The 17,610-nt window shown below is 49.2% G+C and overlaps 1 protein-coding gene across 4 annotated transcripts in view; it reads left to right on the top strand.

Annotated features, from left to right (window-relative positions):
* Window positions 1–2,572: 2,572 nt before the first annotated feature.
* Window positions 2,573–17,610, top strand: part of BCL11B (BCL11 transcription factor B) — a 97,155-nt gene continuing 82,117 nt past the window's right edge. For 2 of the 4 annotated variants that reach the window (XM_066321875.1, XM_066321873.1), the window contains exons 1-2: window positions 2,573–3,431; window positions 16,935–17,300. In XM_066321875.1, the coding sequence (XP_066177972.1) occupies window positions 3,374–3,431; window positions 16,935–17,300 (424 nt within the window). In that variant the 5' untranslated portion in view covers window positions 2,573–3,373. Of the gene's footprint in view, window positions 3,432–16,931; window positions 17,301–17,610 lie in introns of all 4 variants that reach the window. The other 2 variants (XM_066321874.1, XM_066321872.1) reach the window with 1 other exon arrangement.

Genomic DNA, 17,610 nt, shown 5'->3' with positions numbered 1-17,610 from the left:
GGGGACCCTGGGCCCTCGCAAGGGGCTGCGGCGGGTGGGGAAGAGACAGAAGCGCGGGGCCAGCTGCAGATGGAGGCAGGTCGAGGGATAGGTCAAGGTTAGAAAGAGCCTGCTATTGATCTGGCTTTGAACGCGAGACAGGGAGAGCAGAGAGACTAAAGGGGGAGCTGTGAGACAAGACATTAACAGCTTTCAGTGCTAATGATCACAAGTGCCAGACAGGGGAGGAAAGAGAAGACTGAGAAATCACTTTGGAATTTTTTTTCCCTCTATTGGGATGTATTTTCGGAGGTGGGGGAGGAGGAGGAGGCAGGCTGAGGGTTCAACCCCCGAAGCCTTGCCCGCAGCGGGAGACACGGGAGGGGACTCGCGGCGGCCTCGCTGCCCCGGGCAGCCGGGGAGTCCGCCTGGTCAATCATTGCCGGCCCTTATCTCCCGCTCTCGGTGCCCACTGGAAGACACTGGTTAATCAACAGATGATGCCCAGTAACTTCCCGATAAGCCGCGCTCCCAAGGGGTGCAGCTTCCTGCAGCTCGCTGAGGAGCGGCGGCGGCCGCCGGCGGCCGGACTTTGCCCCCCACAACGGCCCCGTGGCCGCAGCCCCGCGGCGTGGCCTGGGGACGGGCCGCGCTGAGCGCAGCAGCACAGCCGCACAAAGCCTCTCGGCCCCGGCAGCCGCCAGCAGAGAGGCATCAAAGCGGGGAGAGCAGTACGGGCAACTCCGTCCCCGCTGATCGGTGCTGGCCCCTTCCCGCGGGGGCGGAGGTCAGGGAGGTGAGGGAGCCTCTTCTCCCCCTCAGCTCCCCCGCGATGGTGCCGCGTCCTTTACCCCGACTCGGACACGACAGCCCCTCAGGGCAGGAGTGGGGGCTCCCACTCGGGGCCCCGCGGCCATGGACCAGTCCCTCCCCGCCAGCGGCGGGGCCCCTGCCACCACCACGGTCATTTTCCTTTGCAGGAGCCCGCAGAACAAACACACAGGGCGAACTATCGCAGCAGTTTAAGCGCCGTTAATGGTCTTGGACGTGTTTGTGGAGCGTTAGTAGAGGCGGAGGGCCGAGCGCGGTCACGGAGGGCAGTGCCAGGCTGGCCCGGTGCCCACCGGCTGGGGCCGCGCTGCCCGCCGCCCTCGGCGCTGGCCGGGCCGGGCTGCGGGGTCTGGCAGCGCCGGAACACGAGCTGTGAGCGGGCGGGCGGGCGTGGGGAGGGAGAGGCAGATTTGCTGGAGGAGGCGAGAGCGATGCTGTTTAGCCAAATACTTCTCAAAGCTGATTAAGGGCACCGAGATGAGTTCTGGTCCCCTCAAGACTCTCATACGATTTAATACGAAAACTGCTAATTTAACGTGGAAAGTAAATGACAGGAGTGCAGCGCGGGTCTCCAGGCGTGCTCCGGGTACAGGCTGGTTCCACGGTTTTCTGCTCCATCTGCCTCCGAGCCCCAGGCCTCCCCTCTCCCCGTTCCCCACGCCCTGGCCAGACCTGGTGCTGAAAAGCTGTTTGCACCGAACTGTTTGCTTATCGAGGGAGGAGGAAGAGAGAGAAACAATCTCAAGAGATGGGTCGGGAGAGCGGAGGTAGAGGGGAAAAAGTTGTTTTCCAAGAATGTTCCAAGTTAGAAGCGCACGCAGTTGTGGCCATTTACCTGCGTGTGAAATAGGAGGACAAGTGCACTGGGATGCAGTTCCTGAGAGCTCGGCGTCTCTCCGTTCGTGGCTGAGACTTAATTTCTCCAAGGAAAAATAGTCTCTGCCAGGATTTTAAGAAAAGGGGGGTTGGGGGGTGGGAGAAGGTCGGAGCGTGTATGCGTTGTGCGGATCGGGTGTGCGCGCGTGTCCCGCTACCATCGCACTTCGGGTAGGGAGAGAGGAGGGGGAAAAAAAATCCCTCTCCCCAGCCCACACAGATACTTGTGTTGTTGTAAAACTGTTTGAAAGAAACGCAGGGGGAACGCGCTCGCCGCCGAGATGCTGCGGCGGCGCCCGGAGGGAAGGAAGAGCAGCCCGCGACCCCTGGGGAGCCTCCGCTCCTGGGCACGGACGGCGGGAGCACGACCCAGCGCCGAGCCCGGGCGGCGGAGAGCGGCGGCCGCGATGAGCAGCGGCGAGGCGGCGGCACGGGCGGGCAGCGCGGCACCGGCGGGCAGTGCCACCGCCTCCCCCCGCGCCCCCGGCAGCCTCCCCCGGCCGAGCCGCCCCCGCTGCGGCCGGCGCCGGGCTCGGGGAAGTTTGGCCGTGCGTGAGGATGCGGATTTATTCCTTCCCCCCGCTCTCTTTCCCTGGCCGCCGGCGCTCCGCGTCCTGAAAGCGGCACTGCACAAAGCCCGGAGCGGCGGCGAGCCCTGCGTGTGCCGGAGCTGGTGTGTGTGCGGTGTGTGTGCGTGTGCGGTGTGTGCGGTGTGTGCGAGTGGCGTTTCTTGTTCTCTTGCAGGGTACAATGTTAAAAAGCCACCGCTAGTCGCCCCCAGTGCTCCTACTCTCTGGGTCTTTTTGTCTCTAGTGCAGATTAAACGTCACGTCCGCACTTGAACTTGAATTTTATCCCATTGTACAGAGGCAGCCCCAGCCATAGAGAGACAGAGCGCTCCCAGAGAACCAGGACTCCGCCATCTTCACATTGCAATATATAATAGTAATAGCCAGCACCAGCCCAGCTGCACTGGGGGCTTCCTTCCTTCCAGTCCCAGTGCCAGGCGAGGGGGGAAGAGTGCAAAGTGGTGCAGGAGCACTGGCAATCCAAAAGCACCAGGGCAAAGCAGTGCCACTTGAACTGGGAAAGAGGAGACACAGTTTCGGCTACCCCTTTTCAAAAAAATTCTCTCTATATATTTACCCAGCAAGGGTCAATCTCTGAGAAACATTTTTTGGCGATTTTTTTTTTTTTTGTGTGTGGGGGCTATCCCAATTCTAGTACTTTTCTTCTTTTTTTCTACATTTTTTAATTTTTTTTTTTTTTTTTTTCCTCCTGGTGGAAAAGCGCACTTGCCAATTTGCCAAGCACTCTGGAAAGAGGGAAAGAGAGAAGTGTCACTGGCGGTGCATATCCTCCTAAGTTCAAGAAGAGATCTGGAAGTCCAAGTGGCAGAAGCAGTGGAGAAAAGACAGTGTGTGAAAGAGAAAAAGAGCGAGAAAGAGCTTTTCCTGATGATGATGATGATTTTTAATTGAGAGGGAATCCCATCCAGTGCACCACAGCAGCAACAAAAAGGAGGCTTTTTTTTTTTTTTCGTTTTTGATTTTTTTTTAAGAAGAACTCGATAAAGAAGAGGAAGAATAAAGAGGAAAAAAAAAAAAGAGGAGGAGGATCGACCCCCCAACACATCCCCCCAGACCAGTGCAGCTCTCCAGGCGATGCCAGTGTAAATGCCAGGGCAATGTCCCGTCGCAAGCAGGGAAACCCGCAGCACTTGTCACAAAGAGAGATTATCACACGTAAGTTTGAACTTGGAACCAAACCGAGCCGAAATCGAGAAGCAAAATTAGGGAAGGGGAGGAAGCGGTTGGGGGGGGGGGGGATGGGGGGGGAACTCCAGGAGCAACCAAAGCTGGTAAATGACTTCAGAGAGAGGGAGAGGAGAAGGGAATTAAAGAGGGGAGGGGGGTGTGTGGCTGGGGGGATGGGCTGGGGGTGGAGGGGGGGAGAAGCCCGAAGTTTTCTGTGCGTTTTTGCAGCGGTGCGGAGGTGAGGCGGGCAGGCAGGCGGGAGGGCAGGCGGCGTGGAGCGGGGAAGGAGCTGCCGGCGGGCAGAGCGCGGCGTGGGGCGGCGCGGGGCTCTCCCGGGGAGCGGCTGCGTGTGCGGGGGGCGGCGGAGCGGGGAGCGCTGCTCCAGGCCGGGCAGGGCCATCCCGGGCCCGGCAGGGCCACCTCGCCGGGGCTCTGCCGCTCGCCCGCGGCCCCGCGCCTCGTTCCTTGCTTCGGGGGCAGTACGGAGCGGTGGGAAAAGTTGGCCGAGAGCCTTGCCTCGGCGTGACAGCCGGGCCGCGGAGTGGGGGAGGAGGATCAAGGTGGGCAGCGAGGGAGGGAGACGCGGCACGGCCGGGGGGACTTAGCGGGAAGCACATGGAGACGGTGGGCCGGCGGCGGCGGGGCCGAGCCCCCCGGCGCTGGAGCGCAGGGCAGGTAGACGGCCAGCTGCGCTCTGCCCGCCCCAGGTGCATCGCCGGCGGGGGAAAAGAACTCTCCTCCGAAGCGCGGGGCAAGGCAGAACCAGCTCGGCTGGGGCTAGAGGCAGGGCAGGGGCTGCCGAGAGGCCGGGTGCGGGCGGGAGTGTCTGTCGGTGGCGGGGGGCGCCAGGAAAGCCGAGGCGGGGACGGGGGATGGAGTGCTCGAAATGCGGGCCGGGCAGCGGCACCGGCTCGCCTGCGGGGCAGGAGTGGAGGCTGCACTTTGTTGAAGCTCCCATTGTAAGTGAAAATACACACATATCCTCCCCCCATCCCCCCCCCCCCCAAAAAAAAAAAAAAAAAAAAAAAAGAAATAGGGAAGGAAAAAATAAAAGAGGGGGGGGGGGAGGGAAGGAGGCATCCCCCTCCCCCCAGCACCAGAGTCCCCCTCCTCCCCGTTCCCACCCCTAAAGCTGAGGAAGAGGGGCGAGTGCCTGCAGGCAGAGTGAGGGGCAGGTCCCCGAGCGGGCGCCCCACTCCGCCGCTCCCGTCCCCGGGGGCTGGTGCAGCGAGGCGGAGGGGAAATGTGGGGGCGCCTCCCGGGGCGTGTGGCCCTCCGCGCTCCGCGCTGCTCCGCCGCCCCCGGGGCACGGGGAAGGGGCAGTTCAGGAGGGTCCTCATTTCCCTCCTATAGCGTAGGACAAGTTTGGGGGGTGGTAAGAAAATGCCCGGCACGCACCCGCTCGGACCTCTGCGCCCCCCCCGCCCCGCAAGACGAGTCCGCAAGTTGTTGTGCTGCGGGGGGCGGCGGCTCGCACGGAGCCAGCCCGGGGCTGAGCCTGAGCCGCGGCGGATCCGAATATTTATGTTGAGATTTTAAAAAATTTAAATAAATAAATAAAATATTTCCCCGGCTTCTCTCCCCTCCCCTGAAAGCCAAGAATAGGAGCCATCTGCCAGGAGCATTTGGTGCTTGCGAGCTCCTCTCTTTCTTTGTTACCGGTGATAAATTTCTGTTTGTAAGATTTCCTTGGGAATCGAGATATATATGTGTATATAATTTTTTCACCTCCATTGGGATTTTCTTTTCATAGCGGATGGCTATTGGGAGACCGTTTGAGTTCTGAAATATAAATTTCTTTCGCTGTTTCTGTATTCCTTTCCCCCCTATATATATATATATATATATATATATGCATATTTTTTAAATGTGCGTCTTAATTTTTTAAAAAGTACCCCTCACCCCACCCCCAGCCCATCAGCTGGTGGAACATTGATGAAGATGCATCTGGTATTCAGCTTTTTCTAGGGGGTTTGTTTTTAATTCATTGTTATTTTGGAGTCAGATTTGCATCACCATAAAAGGTGGATTCCCCCCTTCCTCAACTCCCTCCCCGTCGTTAATTGCATTTTTGATTTTAACCATCCGGTTTGGAAAATGTCTTACCCTTTTTGTTGGTGGCTTCTTATCCCCCCCCTCTCCCCCCCACCCCTTTCTGTTTTTAAATTTTCTTTTTAAAAGAAAAAGAATGAACAGCCACCTATACCAGCGTAATTTCTCCCACTTGTTTTCTGTCTCACTTGCGAGGAGATGTGGGGTGTTGAAAGGGGGTGTGCGGAAAATCTGTTTGGTTGCGCACGTCTGAATTTGTTTCAATGGGTGAAACATTTCTTTTTTAGCTGCTGTTGCTGCTTGGGGTGGCGGGGGGGAAGGGGGGTGGAGAAGAGAGCCAGGTAGGTTTGTTATTCCAATTTGATCTCCTTTTCTGATCGCTGTACTTGAAGGTAAATAATGAGGCAGGAGAGTATTCAAAGGTGCCGAGGAGCTGCGTGTACAATGGGGTTTAGCGGGAAGGCTGGGGGAGGCATGGAGAGCAGAGCAGTACGAGCTTCCCTCCCTCCCCTCTTGTATTTATCTATCTCTCCATCCTGAGGAAGCTGGCGGAGAAATCAGGCTGCATACTGAACAGTGGCAGAAAAAAAATGAAGGTATCCAGGGGAGGAGGTGGTGGGAGGCGGGGGAGCGGGGGGGAGCTGCGTCGGGCTGGGGTTGGGGCTGGGGAGCAGGAGCGCAGGCATTGCAGCGCACAGGTCTGAGCCCCAGCTGCAGGCTTGCCGGGAGAGGGGGTCGCAGTCGCTGCACTCCTTGGGAAGTGTCATTCATGGGGGAAAAGCAGGCAGGCAGTGTCCTCTCTGAAGGGGAGTTTGGAAAGTAGTGGGCAAACAGAATAGGATACCAAAGCACTTGCAACAAAATAGAGTCAATTCCAAAGCAAGCCCCCAAAGCCAGGATGAATTGATACTGTTTTCAGAAATCTTGCTTTTATGTCGTGTTTAGCTTGGGCTTTTTTCCCCGTCTCCCTTTTTGGCATCTGTCAGGAGGGCTGCATTTCAGGATGGATTGGAGGTCTCTGCCAGGCAAGGGAAGAGATGGGGAGAGAGATGGGGTGAGAGACAGAGAGAGACAAGGGTTTTCTGACACTGTTCAGCTGGAGTTTATTTGGTTTCAAGCACTTGGTGTTTGGAGAAACGGTTAGATCCTGAGTGTAAGACAAACAAACTCAAAAAGGAGAGAAAGTGCAATGTAGTTCTGCTTCAGAGTTGCAGCATCTCTTTAGCACAGTGGTCTTTAAGACTGCAAAACGGAGTGGCCTGCCTGTCCTTGTCAGGCTCACTCAGGCAGCCTTGTAACGGTGTATAGTGCAGGACAAAAAAGAGGTGAAAGACACGGAGAGAAAGGAGCAACTCTGGACCTTTCTTCACTGATGGTGCACAGAGCAAACTTGGTAGCCAAGCTCATTTAAATGGGTGGACAATGCAAAAGAGCTGATTATGTATAGAAGAGGAGGCTGAAGTGTTGAGCTGCTCTGTGCAAAGAAATGTTATTTTGGTTTTGTTCAAATTGCTGATTTTCCAGCTTAAGATCTTCCATTTTTAACTTAAGAAATCTGTTTTGAAACTCGCCCTGCATTTTGCATTTGAAGGAAATGTGAAAGGCAAGAGCATGTGAAAAGCTCGCTGGTAGCAGTTTTGCAGAAGGCGGCAAAGCAAGAACACTTCTGTAGAGCAGCAGCAAAGATTGAAAGGGAAAGGTACAGGCAAATCATATAATTCGAGGCAAAGAACCAGGTTTCCCAAGGCAGGTCTTCAGTACCTGGTCAACAGGTTTCCTAGGAAGAGCAATAATTTCCTGTATCGCTTTGTTTTGTACGTAGTCATTAAAAATCATAACAAAAACCCCTATGATTTTTTGCATGTCAAAGTTTTGCAAATTGCTCCAAGGAGCTTCTCTTAAAATGCATTTAGATTTAGTGCAATTAACGCACTTTCCCTGCAGAACAAACCCCATACCAATGTAATCAACTTTAATATAAAGAGAATGTAAGCTGTGACTGAAGAATTAGAGAGGAAATTACTATTATTTTAAGGATGGATGACTTTTTCATAATACCTGCATGGCTGTGCACAGAAAAGCTTAACGTGCTTTTAAAAGGCACTACATATGTTTACTTTAAATAGAACAGGGGAAAAAAAGGTTGTATGCTGTCGACTTCCAGGTTGTCTTTAATTTGAATATATTTGTACTGGACTTACAAGATAAATAAAAAAATACTGGCACATTTTCATTGTTTCTGCTCTTTAAAAATATTTTTAGAACTGACGCAGAGTAACTAGGTTGTGGCTGTGGGTTGTTCTGACCTTTTTGGTTGATGTGTCTGGTGGCTTAAATAGATATACAGTGGGTGAGAAACCATTTTGCAGTTTTTTTCTGGCCGGCAGATGCAGAGCGTATTTTGTCAGGCTTATTTAAATACTGAGAAATAAAACTCTTCAAGATTTTTACAAACTGGCTGCCTTTAATAGGAATGGTGGGAGCCTTTGTTTTACACAAAATGCGTGTTTCGCTGCAGAACAAAGAGTTGTCTTGTGGTATATTTGGCAATAATTATGACCTAGAGAAGTGTGCGCTCGAAGAAGTAGTACAAATTTTTGATATCCTTTTTAGACTCTGGTTGACTTCAGCTACTCCTCCAAGGGCTGAGCTGGCTGCGAGCAAACCCCTCCGCTTCAAAAATGCCTCGCGCACGATGTTAGCTTGTCTCCCAGCATTTCCCACCTGGATGTCTTCGCTCTTTGTGTTGTTTGTTGACGGAAAATACTTCCCAAAATAAACTTCGGCGGCTGCCGGAGCCTGCCGTGTGCCCCGGCCGCCAGTGGCGGGGATTGGCGACTAGGGGGAGCTCCCATCCCGTGCGATGGCCGCGCCGGCCCCGCCGCGGGACGCGCGGGATGCGCCGCCGGAGCCCGCACCGCCGCGCCCGGCGCGCCCCGTGCTGCGAAATGTGCTCGCCGTAAAGTTGTAGTATTGATTTTCATGCGAAGATCTATATAGAGCTAGCCGGGAGAGGCTGACAGCGAGACAAATCTATTTTTAACTAAATCGCCGCTGATTAATTGACTCGGGAGGACAGGAGTTTTTAATTAAAATTAGTTTTAAACGGTGTTTTCTATCGTCAACAGACAATGTTTAAATTCTCAATTTGTTGTTGTCAGATAGTGATCGGGGTAATGATACCTGCACATGAGTGAGCTCCTGCGTGGCGGGAAGCAGGGGGAACCCACGGAGATCCATATGTTTGTTCCAGTGGATGTGAAAACACAGAGTGAAGAACCTGGAGCTGTAGGACAAGATGTGTGCAGCAACAAAGCAGACATACGTGTACAGAAATTTGCTTCGATTACATATCAGAAAGCGACATGTACTCCTGCTGAGAGGATCTGATGTGAGATGGTTTACTGTACTTTGATCCTCAGGTCCTTAGAGCAAACTATCTGTAGTGCCTGCAAATGAAAATAAGTATCCTCTTCCTTTTCTAGAGAAATAAACACAAAATCACATCTGTCATGTAGAAGTTGCTGCTGAGCAGCTCACAGGCTTCTCCAAGGGGCTTGTGCTGTTCTCTGCTGCAGTCGGCTTGCGTGTTGTGGACGGACTTTAGCAGGACGCTTTCCTCCCCAAACATATAATTTAGTGGTGTGCACATGGGGAGATTTGGATATCTGTTTCACCCACTCTGAGAAGTCCATCAAGTTACAGCACTATTAACATAGCAGAAGCTTCTTATTTTTAGGGTGCAATATGTGCATGGAGGTTATCCTGTGACAGGAAAGAGCGCTTTATTCTAACCTCCAAGAGAAGTAAATTAGGTCAGACAAAGGATCAGGGCTGTCATCAGCTGTACAAAAACCCTTCACTCTTGGGTGGAGAGGACCAGTAATTTATCTGATGATTTCTCTACTTCATTTAATGTTTGAATTGTGCTAGTTGGAAGCATATAGACAGCAGCCAGCTCATTTGACAGACTGGTAAGCTGAAGTGCACAGTGCCTGGGCCGTTGCTGATGCTAGTGTTGCACAGCCATGGGGAAAACCTTCCCTTCTGCCCTCCCAAAACCTCAGACTTCACTTACTGTGGCTTTCCTTCCATTGCATGGCTTTTAACTTTTATCAAGAGAAACAGCTATCCCTCTCTTCTCCTCCCCTTCCTCTGCCCACCAAGTGCACGAACAACCACACTCCCCTTCCTCTCACTCCCTCCTCTGCCTCCCACCCTTCCCACTCCCTCAGGTCAAAGCCTGGTGAAAAAACTTCTCTGCAGAGACCTGTTACCCCAAAATGGCTCTCAGCCTCCTTTCCAGAGCATTTCCTCCTCTTTGGCGGCAGGTCAGTTTTCTCTAGGGTTGCAGTGCAGTTGTTGGTTGAATTTAGTCTCCCTTCGGTACCGTCCAGAGAAAGCATGTGGAAAAATAAAGAGTGGCTGGGGTTTACCCACATGCTTTAAAGTTAGCAGTGCCAGTAAAGCACTTAGTGAAGCAGCAGCATCGTCTGTAGACGGCTTTATATGTATGTATCTTTTTAATGAGGGAGGGAAAAGGCATCAATAACTGCATGCATTGATAAATGCGTGATTCATACAGCTGCTCGTACTATAGCACCTTCCTCCTCAGTGTTTATTTACTTTTTTAAAGTGTATCTGGGCGGGCTGCACACCATTTCTCGGCACTCAGTTGCAGCCTCAGAGGCTCCTGAACATCAGTTAAATTTTCTCGCTGTCTGCCTTCCTTCTCAAAAAGCTGTTGCTTGCTCAGTACTCTAGACCGTTGCTGGAGCTTTAAGTAGCAGCTTATTTCTTTGCCTTTTTTTTCCCCCCCCCCCCTTTTTTTTTTTTTTTTTTTTTTTTTTTTAAGATATATAAAAAATGCCTAAAGCAGGCTATTTGAAAACAAATTAAAGTAGAGGGACACACTTCATGCATTGCAGGCACACGCCAGTAGAAGGGGGTTAGAAGAATATAATCATTTTACTGGCAAAAGTGACACCAGATCGGGGATTTGATTAATGGTGCAGCATTCACAGGGACTTAGTTCTGTATTTTTGACATATGCAAGTCTTTTGTGCAGTCGCCTCAGTGCAAGAAATTCCGTTTTGTTTTTTTCTTGGAGCAGCTGATAATTTGTGTGTGTGCTGGATATGCCCAAGGTACTTTCCAAAGACTAAGCACTAGACAGCACTGTACAAAAAAGGAATCCGAAGTTAAGGGAGAGGAAAAAACATACTGGTTTACTTAACTTTTTTATGACCCCTTTTACTAAGCCACTGGAAGAAGCCATAAATTCGCTGAATGTTATAATGAGTATGCTTCTATGAAAGTAAAAAAAAACAAACCCTCAAGAAAATCGTACATGAGCAACAGTGTGCCATAAACAATTGAAAAATGCAGACTCTTTTGAGTCTGATATTTAAGAAAAGAACAGAGCTGCTGTGTGTTTAATACATGCTCAGAACTAATCACTTAATTTTGATCATGCTTTTTAAATCCTTGGTAAGAATCTCTGCTTCCAGTATTCTTTTCTATGCCAGTTGAAAGCCTGTACCCAAATACCGCTCCTTCTCCTTTTGTGGCACCGAGCACTCCTTTCTCTCCTTGGTTGTCGTTTAGTTTTAAATAAAACAAATGTATTCACTGGGGAACAAAGAATGCTTTTATATCACATCATCACATCCCATTTTATCTGCAGAGATTTACAGCTTCTGCAGTCTATAGAAAAGACTATACATTTTCTGCTTTCAAAAGCAGTAAATATTTTTTTTATGAATGTATAGTTTACTTAAGAGACACACTACTCCCTTCCGTAACACTGTACATAGTTTCTGAAGAAATAACATCTGACAAGTGTTGGAGATTTGTGCGGGTTCTTGGATATTCTCGTCTTTTGTCCTGTTTGGAGCCGGCATGGTAATTGAGTCATTTTCCTTCTTCTTTTCCCTAAATCCTTCTGTGTTGACCGGCTCTTTGTGGCAGTGCTTGGGCTTGTTCCGTCTCAGGTGTGTACAGAGGGTTAAACTGCTTTCTGAGGGACTCGGTCTGCCGCAAAAGGCGTCTGAGGTACCAGCGCTGCAGCGCAGCCCTTCACCCCGCAGCCCTCCGCGGGCACCGGAGTTGGAGTGGCCGGGTCATTCCGCGCACCGTCTCCGCACGGTCCCGGTGTCCCTGCGGTGCCGCCGTGCGCGGCGGGGCCCGGCACCTGCCGCGCTGTGCCGCCGGCACGTGGCGGCGGGGGCCTGGACGGCGGCGGCTCTGCGGCCGCACCGGGGCACAGCCTCGCCCGCCGCTGCTCCGGCTGCTGCCTTTGTGCGCTTCGCACACGCCGGAGAGTGGCTGGGAAAGTGAGGCACAGTGCGGTCCCCTGTGTTTCGAGGGCTGCTCCATCAAGCTGCGCCTTTTGGCGAACTCAGCCTTACGTTTAGGAAAGGATTGAATACCACAAATAGTTGTTTTGCAGTCTTCAGAAAAATTAAGAACTGGTGGCAGATAAGCGGTGCCGAGCACCGCTGAGTGTGGTGCTGATGCAATATGTAGGCACAATCTCCACCCTGCACCTTGCGGCTGCAGGGAGCTGCTGGGATGCTCTGGAAGCAGGTTATTGATAAACTTCGACGGCAAGGAGCCGTGCTGCCCGCCTTGAGCAGCGTTAGTCTCTTTGTGCAGCAAGGATCCTGACACCGATCTCGGTGATAACCCAGCCAGAGAGCGTGTGATTTGAGCTATTTCCGTTAAGCATGTTGATGTTACAGTAAATGTGACATGTGGGTGTTGATTGAAGGGACATAATTTTCAGGCCTGCTTTGGGGCCAACACCCTGAAGAGCAAGTCAGTCCTTTGTGCTTGCTCCCCGACTAGGCTGAGCTCTCTCTGGCTGTGCCTTCAAGACAGCAGTGGCAGTGTAACAGGGCACTTGACATGCTGCAGCACATTTCTAGGCAGTATCCCGTACCTGGCCACCAGGAACTGTGTCCCCATTGTGGACTCTGGGCATCCCCAGCTTGTCCCAGAAAAGGGTGGCCCCTGGGGTAGCCTGTGCCTTGTCCCTCAGGTGGGCACAAGGGTGGGGCAGTGGCTGTGGCAGGGTGCTGGGGCAGGCAGGCGCCCAGCAGCACCTTTGCGGTGAGGGCACTGGCAGTGCTCCCTTCACCACCTCGCTATTGATTTCTGCAGAAACCAGCCACGGGGGGAAGGTTCACATGCAACACTTTGGCCCAACAACAAAACATTTCCTCTGAACTCTTTGCTTCATTTTGATACTGTAGAACAAGAAAATAAGGAAGAGAATAGGTTGGCAACTTCTAGATCCCTTCTAACCCTGGCAATAAAAAGACAAGAAAATAAATGATTGCTGTCTGGACCCAGCCTCACCCAAACTCTGTGAACAAGCATCCGTGGTTTTGTCCTTTAAAGTCTTGGAAATGTTTTTAGCAAAACAGTTCTTTTCCACTATTAATGGGTAAGATTTTGAGGCAACTGACAGGCAGAAAGTAGTTAGCATGTGCATCCACTTTTTTACTGGCCATGAGAGCATTGTTTGCATGGGGCACATATGCTGTAATGATGTCACCATGCTGGAGTAGGAGCGCTAGTGGCTTTGTGACAGTGTAGTTATGGAATTAAGGGGTTTGTCCACTATTTTGGTGTGGTAGGCAGCCAGAGACCTCAGAGATGCTGCTTAGAGTCCAGTCAGCAAGTGTAATGCTTTTTAAAATAAAGCAAATGATTTAGACTGTCCGGTTGCATTAATTTCACAAAGCCATCGTATAACAACAGTGTCACTCATGTCCCCAAAGATTGCCTGTCGCAAACTCACTGTGCTCCCTAGGCAGGCAATGCCAAGGCAATCCTCTGAGTAGGAATCTCTGGATGTAGAGAAAATACTGGGCACACCTTTACATGCCTGAAAGAACCAGGGCATGAGTCCTGGCTGGAAATAACTCATTCATTTTTTTTTTTTACTTTTCCCATGCAAGCGACATAAGATGTTTTTTCTTCTCCTATTTTGTGTGGCCTAATTTCTTCTTCTTAAAAAATATAAATTAATTTGATATAAATACTTGTGAAGAAACACCCTCCTACCTCTAAACTCATCTACCAACAACAGCAATAAAACCACAGAGTTAAATTCAAATAATGTGAAGCGACTCATTTTAAACCCACAGACACAAGCAGAGTCAGAACTTTAGATTGAGACTAGCCTAAATTACCCCACTGGTATTAAAGGGTTCCTTAAACACCCTAAGATCTTGGCTGTTGTATTAACCAGGCATGACCCGATGCGTTATGGGCTGGACTTGCAGGCTTTTTTCTCTTTCCCTTTGTGGGTTTTAAATCTCTCCTGTAATGTTACTTGAATGTAGGTTTTTAATGGCTTAATTGAGTTGTCAATAGGAAGCCTTTTCTTTCTTGTTTTTTTTTTTTAATTCCGAGTAAAAAAATAAATGCAAATTGACATGGATAAAAATGCATTTGAAGATCTATTCAGTATTTTGTTTTTCATTCTTTTATGTCTGTTTTCCATGTTGTGAATAAGGGGATGTAATATAGCTTCTGCATTGTTGGGTGAATAGCTGGTCTCATGACTGATGATTTATTAAGCTCAAATCAGAAATAGAATTGAGTAAAAAAAAAATCTTTTGATAGTTTGAAACCCAATTACTACTGATCACGAGGTCTTGGCGTACCAAGAAAACGAAAAGCTGATTTTTGGTGATGTGACGACTGCCAAAATATGAAGGAATACCAGATGTTATTTTAAAAAAGTGCCATTGCAGAGTCCTTGGAAAGAGAGAGTGAGCGAGTGCAAGCGAATAGGCATATGTGGATTTAACTAATATTCAAATGAAGTGTAGAATTGAAAAGAAAGAATTCGTAGCAGTTTAGCAGTTCAAACCTCCTTCATGTCTCCACAGACGCCTGGTCAGGACTCGTATCAATTGCAGCAATTTTGCTATGTTTTCTGAAGAGCACAATCTAAATCACAGGCAAAAAAACCCCTCAAGAACCTCACATCAGAAAGATAATAAAGTTGAGATTCGTGCTTTTCTTTTTATCTGTTACATGTATATAAATGCCAAAATTCAACCTTTGTAATTTAAGACACAGACTTTAATCAAAAGGCTTTACAGGAATGTTAGTGAAACTAGTAAAAGCATTTTTTGTCCCTGTCATCTTTTATTCTTACGACTCTTGATTCAGTTCCTGTTTTCATGTTGTCTTTTCCAGCTCTTTGTCCCATCTCTTGCTTGTGTATCTTCATGCCTGTGTGTGCCTTTCTGTACAGTTTTTTTAAATATTTTGACACACTGTTCCCCCTTAATAGGAATTCTGGCTACAAATTGCGTGCACATTTCTAAAAGACCCTTTTCACAGTCCTTTTCTTTTGGCTCTAAAATGATGTATATATAATTGGTAATTAAAGGTGCAAGCTCTCTTCAATATAAACAATATTGCTCAATGTTAGATCATTAAAGGGAACTGCAGCACTAAATAATTACCTTTTGCATTGTGACACACTGTTTGCAGGTATCCGCTCCCTTCCCAGCAGTGCCTTTTCAGCACAGGGTTATAGTCACATTTTCACTTAGGCAAGGAGACATCTTTTCATGATATAAATTGGTGAATTAATTGCTTAGTATTGTCTTCAAACTCCTTTTAAATTTAGATTAAGGGGAGAAAGGTAATTAATGATTTTCAGAATGGGTGAGTTGGGAAACATAAGCCTTCTTGTGCCCATCGTTGGCTCCAGCAGGATGGTCCATGCTTGGGCACCTCTCTGGGGTCTCTGTCCTTTTCTGCTGTTGCTGCGCTGCTGCTGCTGCTGCTTTCTGCTTTGCTGTTAGACAGTTCTGATGCAACTTGTAATACAGCTGGTAGATATGCTGATCAGTTATTTATTCTGGAAGGCAGAAATGAGAGCGATTCTTTTTCTTTCTTAACTACCTTTTTTCAGGGCTTTGTGTTGCCAGGCAATGCATTCCACCTTCTACCTCTTACCCCTTTTCTATGTGTTTCTTGTTTTCCTTTTTTTTTTTTTTTTTTTTTTTTTTGGTGGGGTATTTTTTTTTCCCCAATTGCTGAAGAGTGAGACAAAAATCCTTTTGTTTTCAGAATGGAGAAGAGTCCAGGTCTGAATTATAACATCTGTCTATCACAGTCTTACTTCTTTGAGATATTTGTGTTACTTTCCCCAGGAAATCCATGAGAAAACTGCTTGGGCTAATAGAGAACATTTTTCCTCCCATTCCTTTAATCCTGATTCGATTAGAGGTCTCAGTCACTGATTTACATACTGTTAGTTCCTCTGTTTTGTTCAGCCCAAATCCTATAGTCCTTGCAGAGGCAAACCAGCCTTAGGCAAAAGTCAGTGGAAATTTTGCCTGAGTAAAGTCCAAGGTTTGTATGATTTGGCAGTTACATGGCAGAACAAGAGAAAACAAACCAAAAAAAGCCATTTTGCCCCAGAAATGGATTGTGATCTGCAATTATTTTATAGTGTAAAAAATATCTTCTAAATACTGATTTAAAAATTACTGGGTTTTATTAACTGTGAAATGACAAGTTACATATTTCCTAGAAACTGATTCAGATCACTCAGAAATTCTTTCCCAGTCTTTGGGGGTAAAGGTAGGAAATTCAACAGGTCTGTGGACAAGATTTAAACAAAAAAACCTTTTATTGGCCTACATAGCAATGGCAGGGTTTTTTGACCTTGGAAAAATAGAGTGGAATATTTCAGGCTCAGCCAATATTCCAGTATGTTAAATAAGTGCCTCGTTCCCTTTCCCACTGTACACAGTTTTGAAACCCCTTAAACTGCTCATGAGACCACTCCCTGCTTACGTTAGTCTTGTGAGTAGTTTTTTGTAATTTCTTCTAATGGGCGGCCATTTAATCTTGCCAGTAACTCTGTAATGGGACAAGGTGGTACTAATTTTGTATGTCACAGAGTCCTGCTAGTTTGGTGCATAAAAGCTTTCACTCTCTCTCTGAAAAAGAAGGAAAGACTTGGGTGCACAAGCTTTGCTGGATGGGGCCTTGGCCAGATGGCTGGGAGATGCGGAGGGAATGAGAAGGTGGGATAAAAAGAGAGGAACTATTTCAGAATGTGACTCGGGGCTCGAACGCTTGCAAAATGGCTCTTTGCTGATATCCTTGCAGTGCTGGCAGCAGTGGGAAGGAGCTGTCAAGAAAGCTATGCCAGGTCAGCCTTTCCATTTTGTTTCAGGCAGGCTTGGTTGCAAAATATATTGAAATCATTCTGGGAGAGCGGAAAAGCTGAAAAATAAAAGAAAGATCTAATCAAGCTTGGCTCCTTTGAGAGGGGTGGGGGGAGGCTGGGCCTCTGGTGATGCATCCTTCAGAGTCTGTGAACACTCAAAGCAATCTCTTTCTCTTTTCCCCTCGCCCCTTTCCTCCCTCTTTCTCCTTGTCCACGCAAAGCAGAGGCTGACCATGTGGAACCGGCACTGGCCGACGAGGACGAGAGCCTGGCAATAGCAGACCCAGGCGGCATCGGCATCGCCGCAGGCGGGACAGACCCCGACTTGTTAACCTGTGGACAGTGTCAGATGAACTTCCCGCTGGGAGACATCTTGGTTTTTATAGAGCACAAGAGAAAACAGTGCAATGGCACTGGTGGTGTCTGCTATGAAAAGAGCATGGATAAGAGCAGCCCTCCCCCCTCCTCACGCGCCGAGCTCAGGAAAGTGTCAGAGCCAGTGGAAATCGGGATCCAAGTCACACCCGATGAAGAAGACCGTCTTCTCACGCCTACAAAAGGAATTTGCCCCAAGCAGGAGAACATTGCAGGTACAGCACGTTTTACACTCAATCAACTTGCCTAGGTAATCTTTTAACTAGAGTCCTCTAGAAAGTGCCATGAAACAGGCTTCAGCAACACGTCTTTATAGGAGCCGTCCATCTGGAGGATCCTCATGGCTCTGCAGGGCTGTCCATCCCCTGTTCTATTCATTGTAGCTCTCTGTGCAGGGCCAGCTGCTGGAGAAAAGGGCCCCTCAGGCAGCCAGGAGAGCTAAGGGGCAGCCTGTTCATCTGGGAAAAAGCAGAAAGTTTGGGTCAGAAAATATTTCAGGAGCATCCTCAAGCAAGTAGCAATGGC

The sequence above is a fragment of the Sylvia atricapilla genome, chromosome 6 (assembly GCF_009819655.1).
Source record: "Sylvia atricapilla isolate bSylAtr1 chromosome 6, bSylAtr1.pri, whole genome shotgun sequence".
In the NCBI taxonomy this organism is placed as follows: domain Eukaryota; kingdom Metazoa; phylum Chordata; class Aves; order Passeriformes; family Sylviidae; genus Sylvia; species Sylvia atricapilla.
Note: the sequence above shows the minus strand (reverse complement) of the source record. Positions and strands in the feature narration are given on the sequence as shown.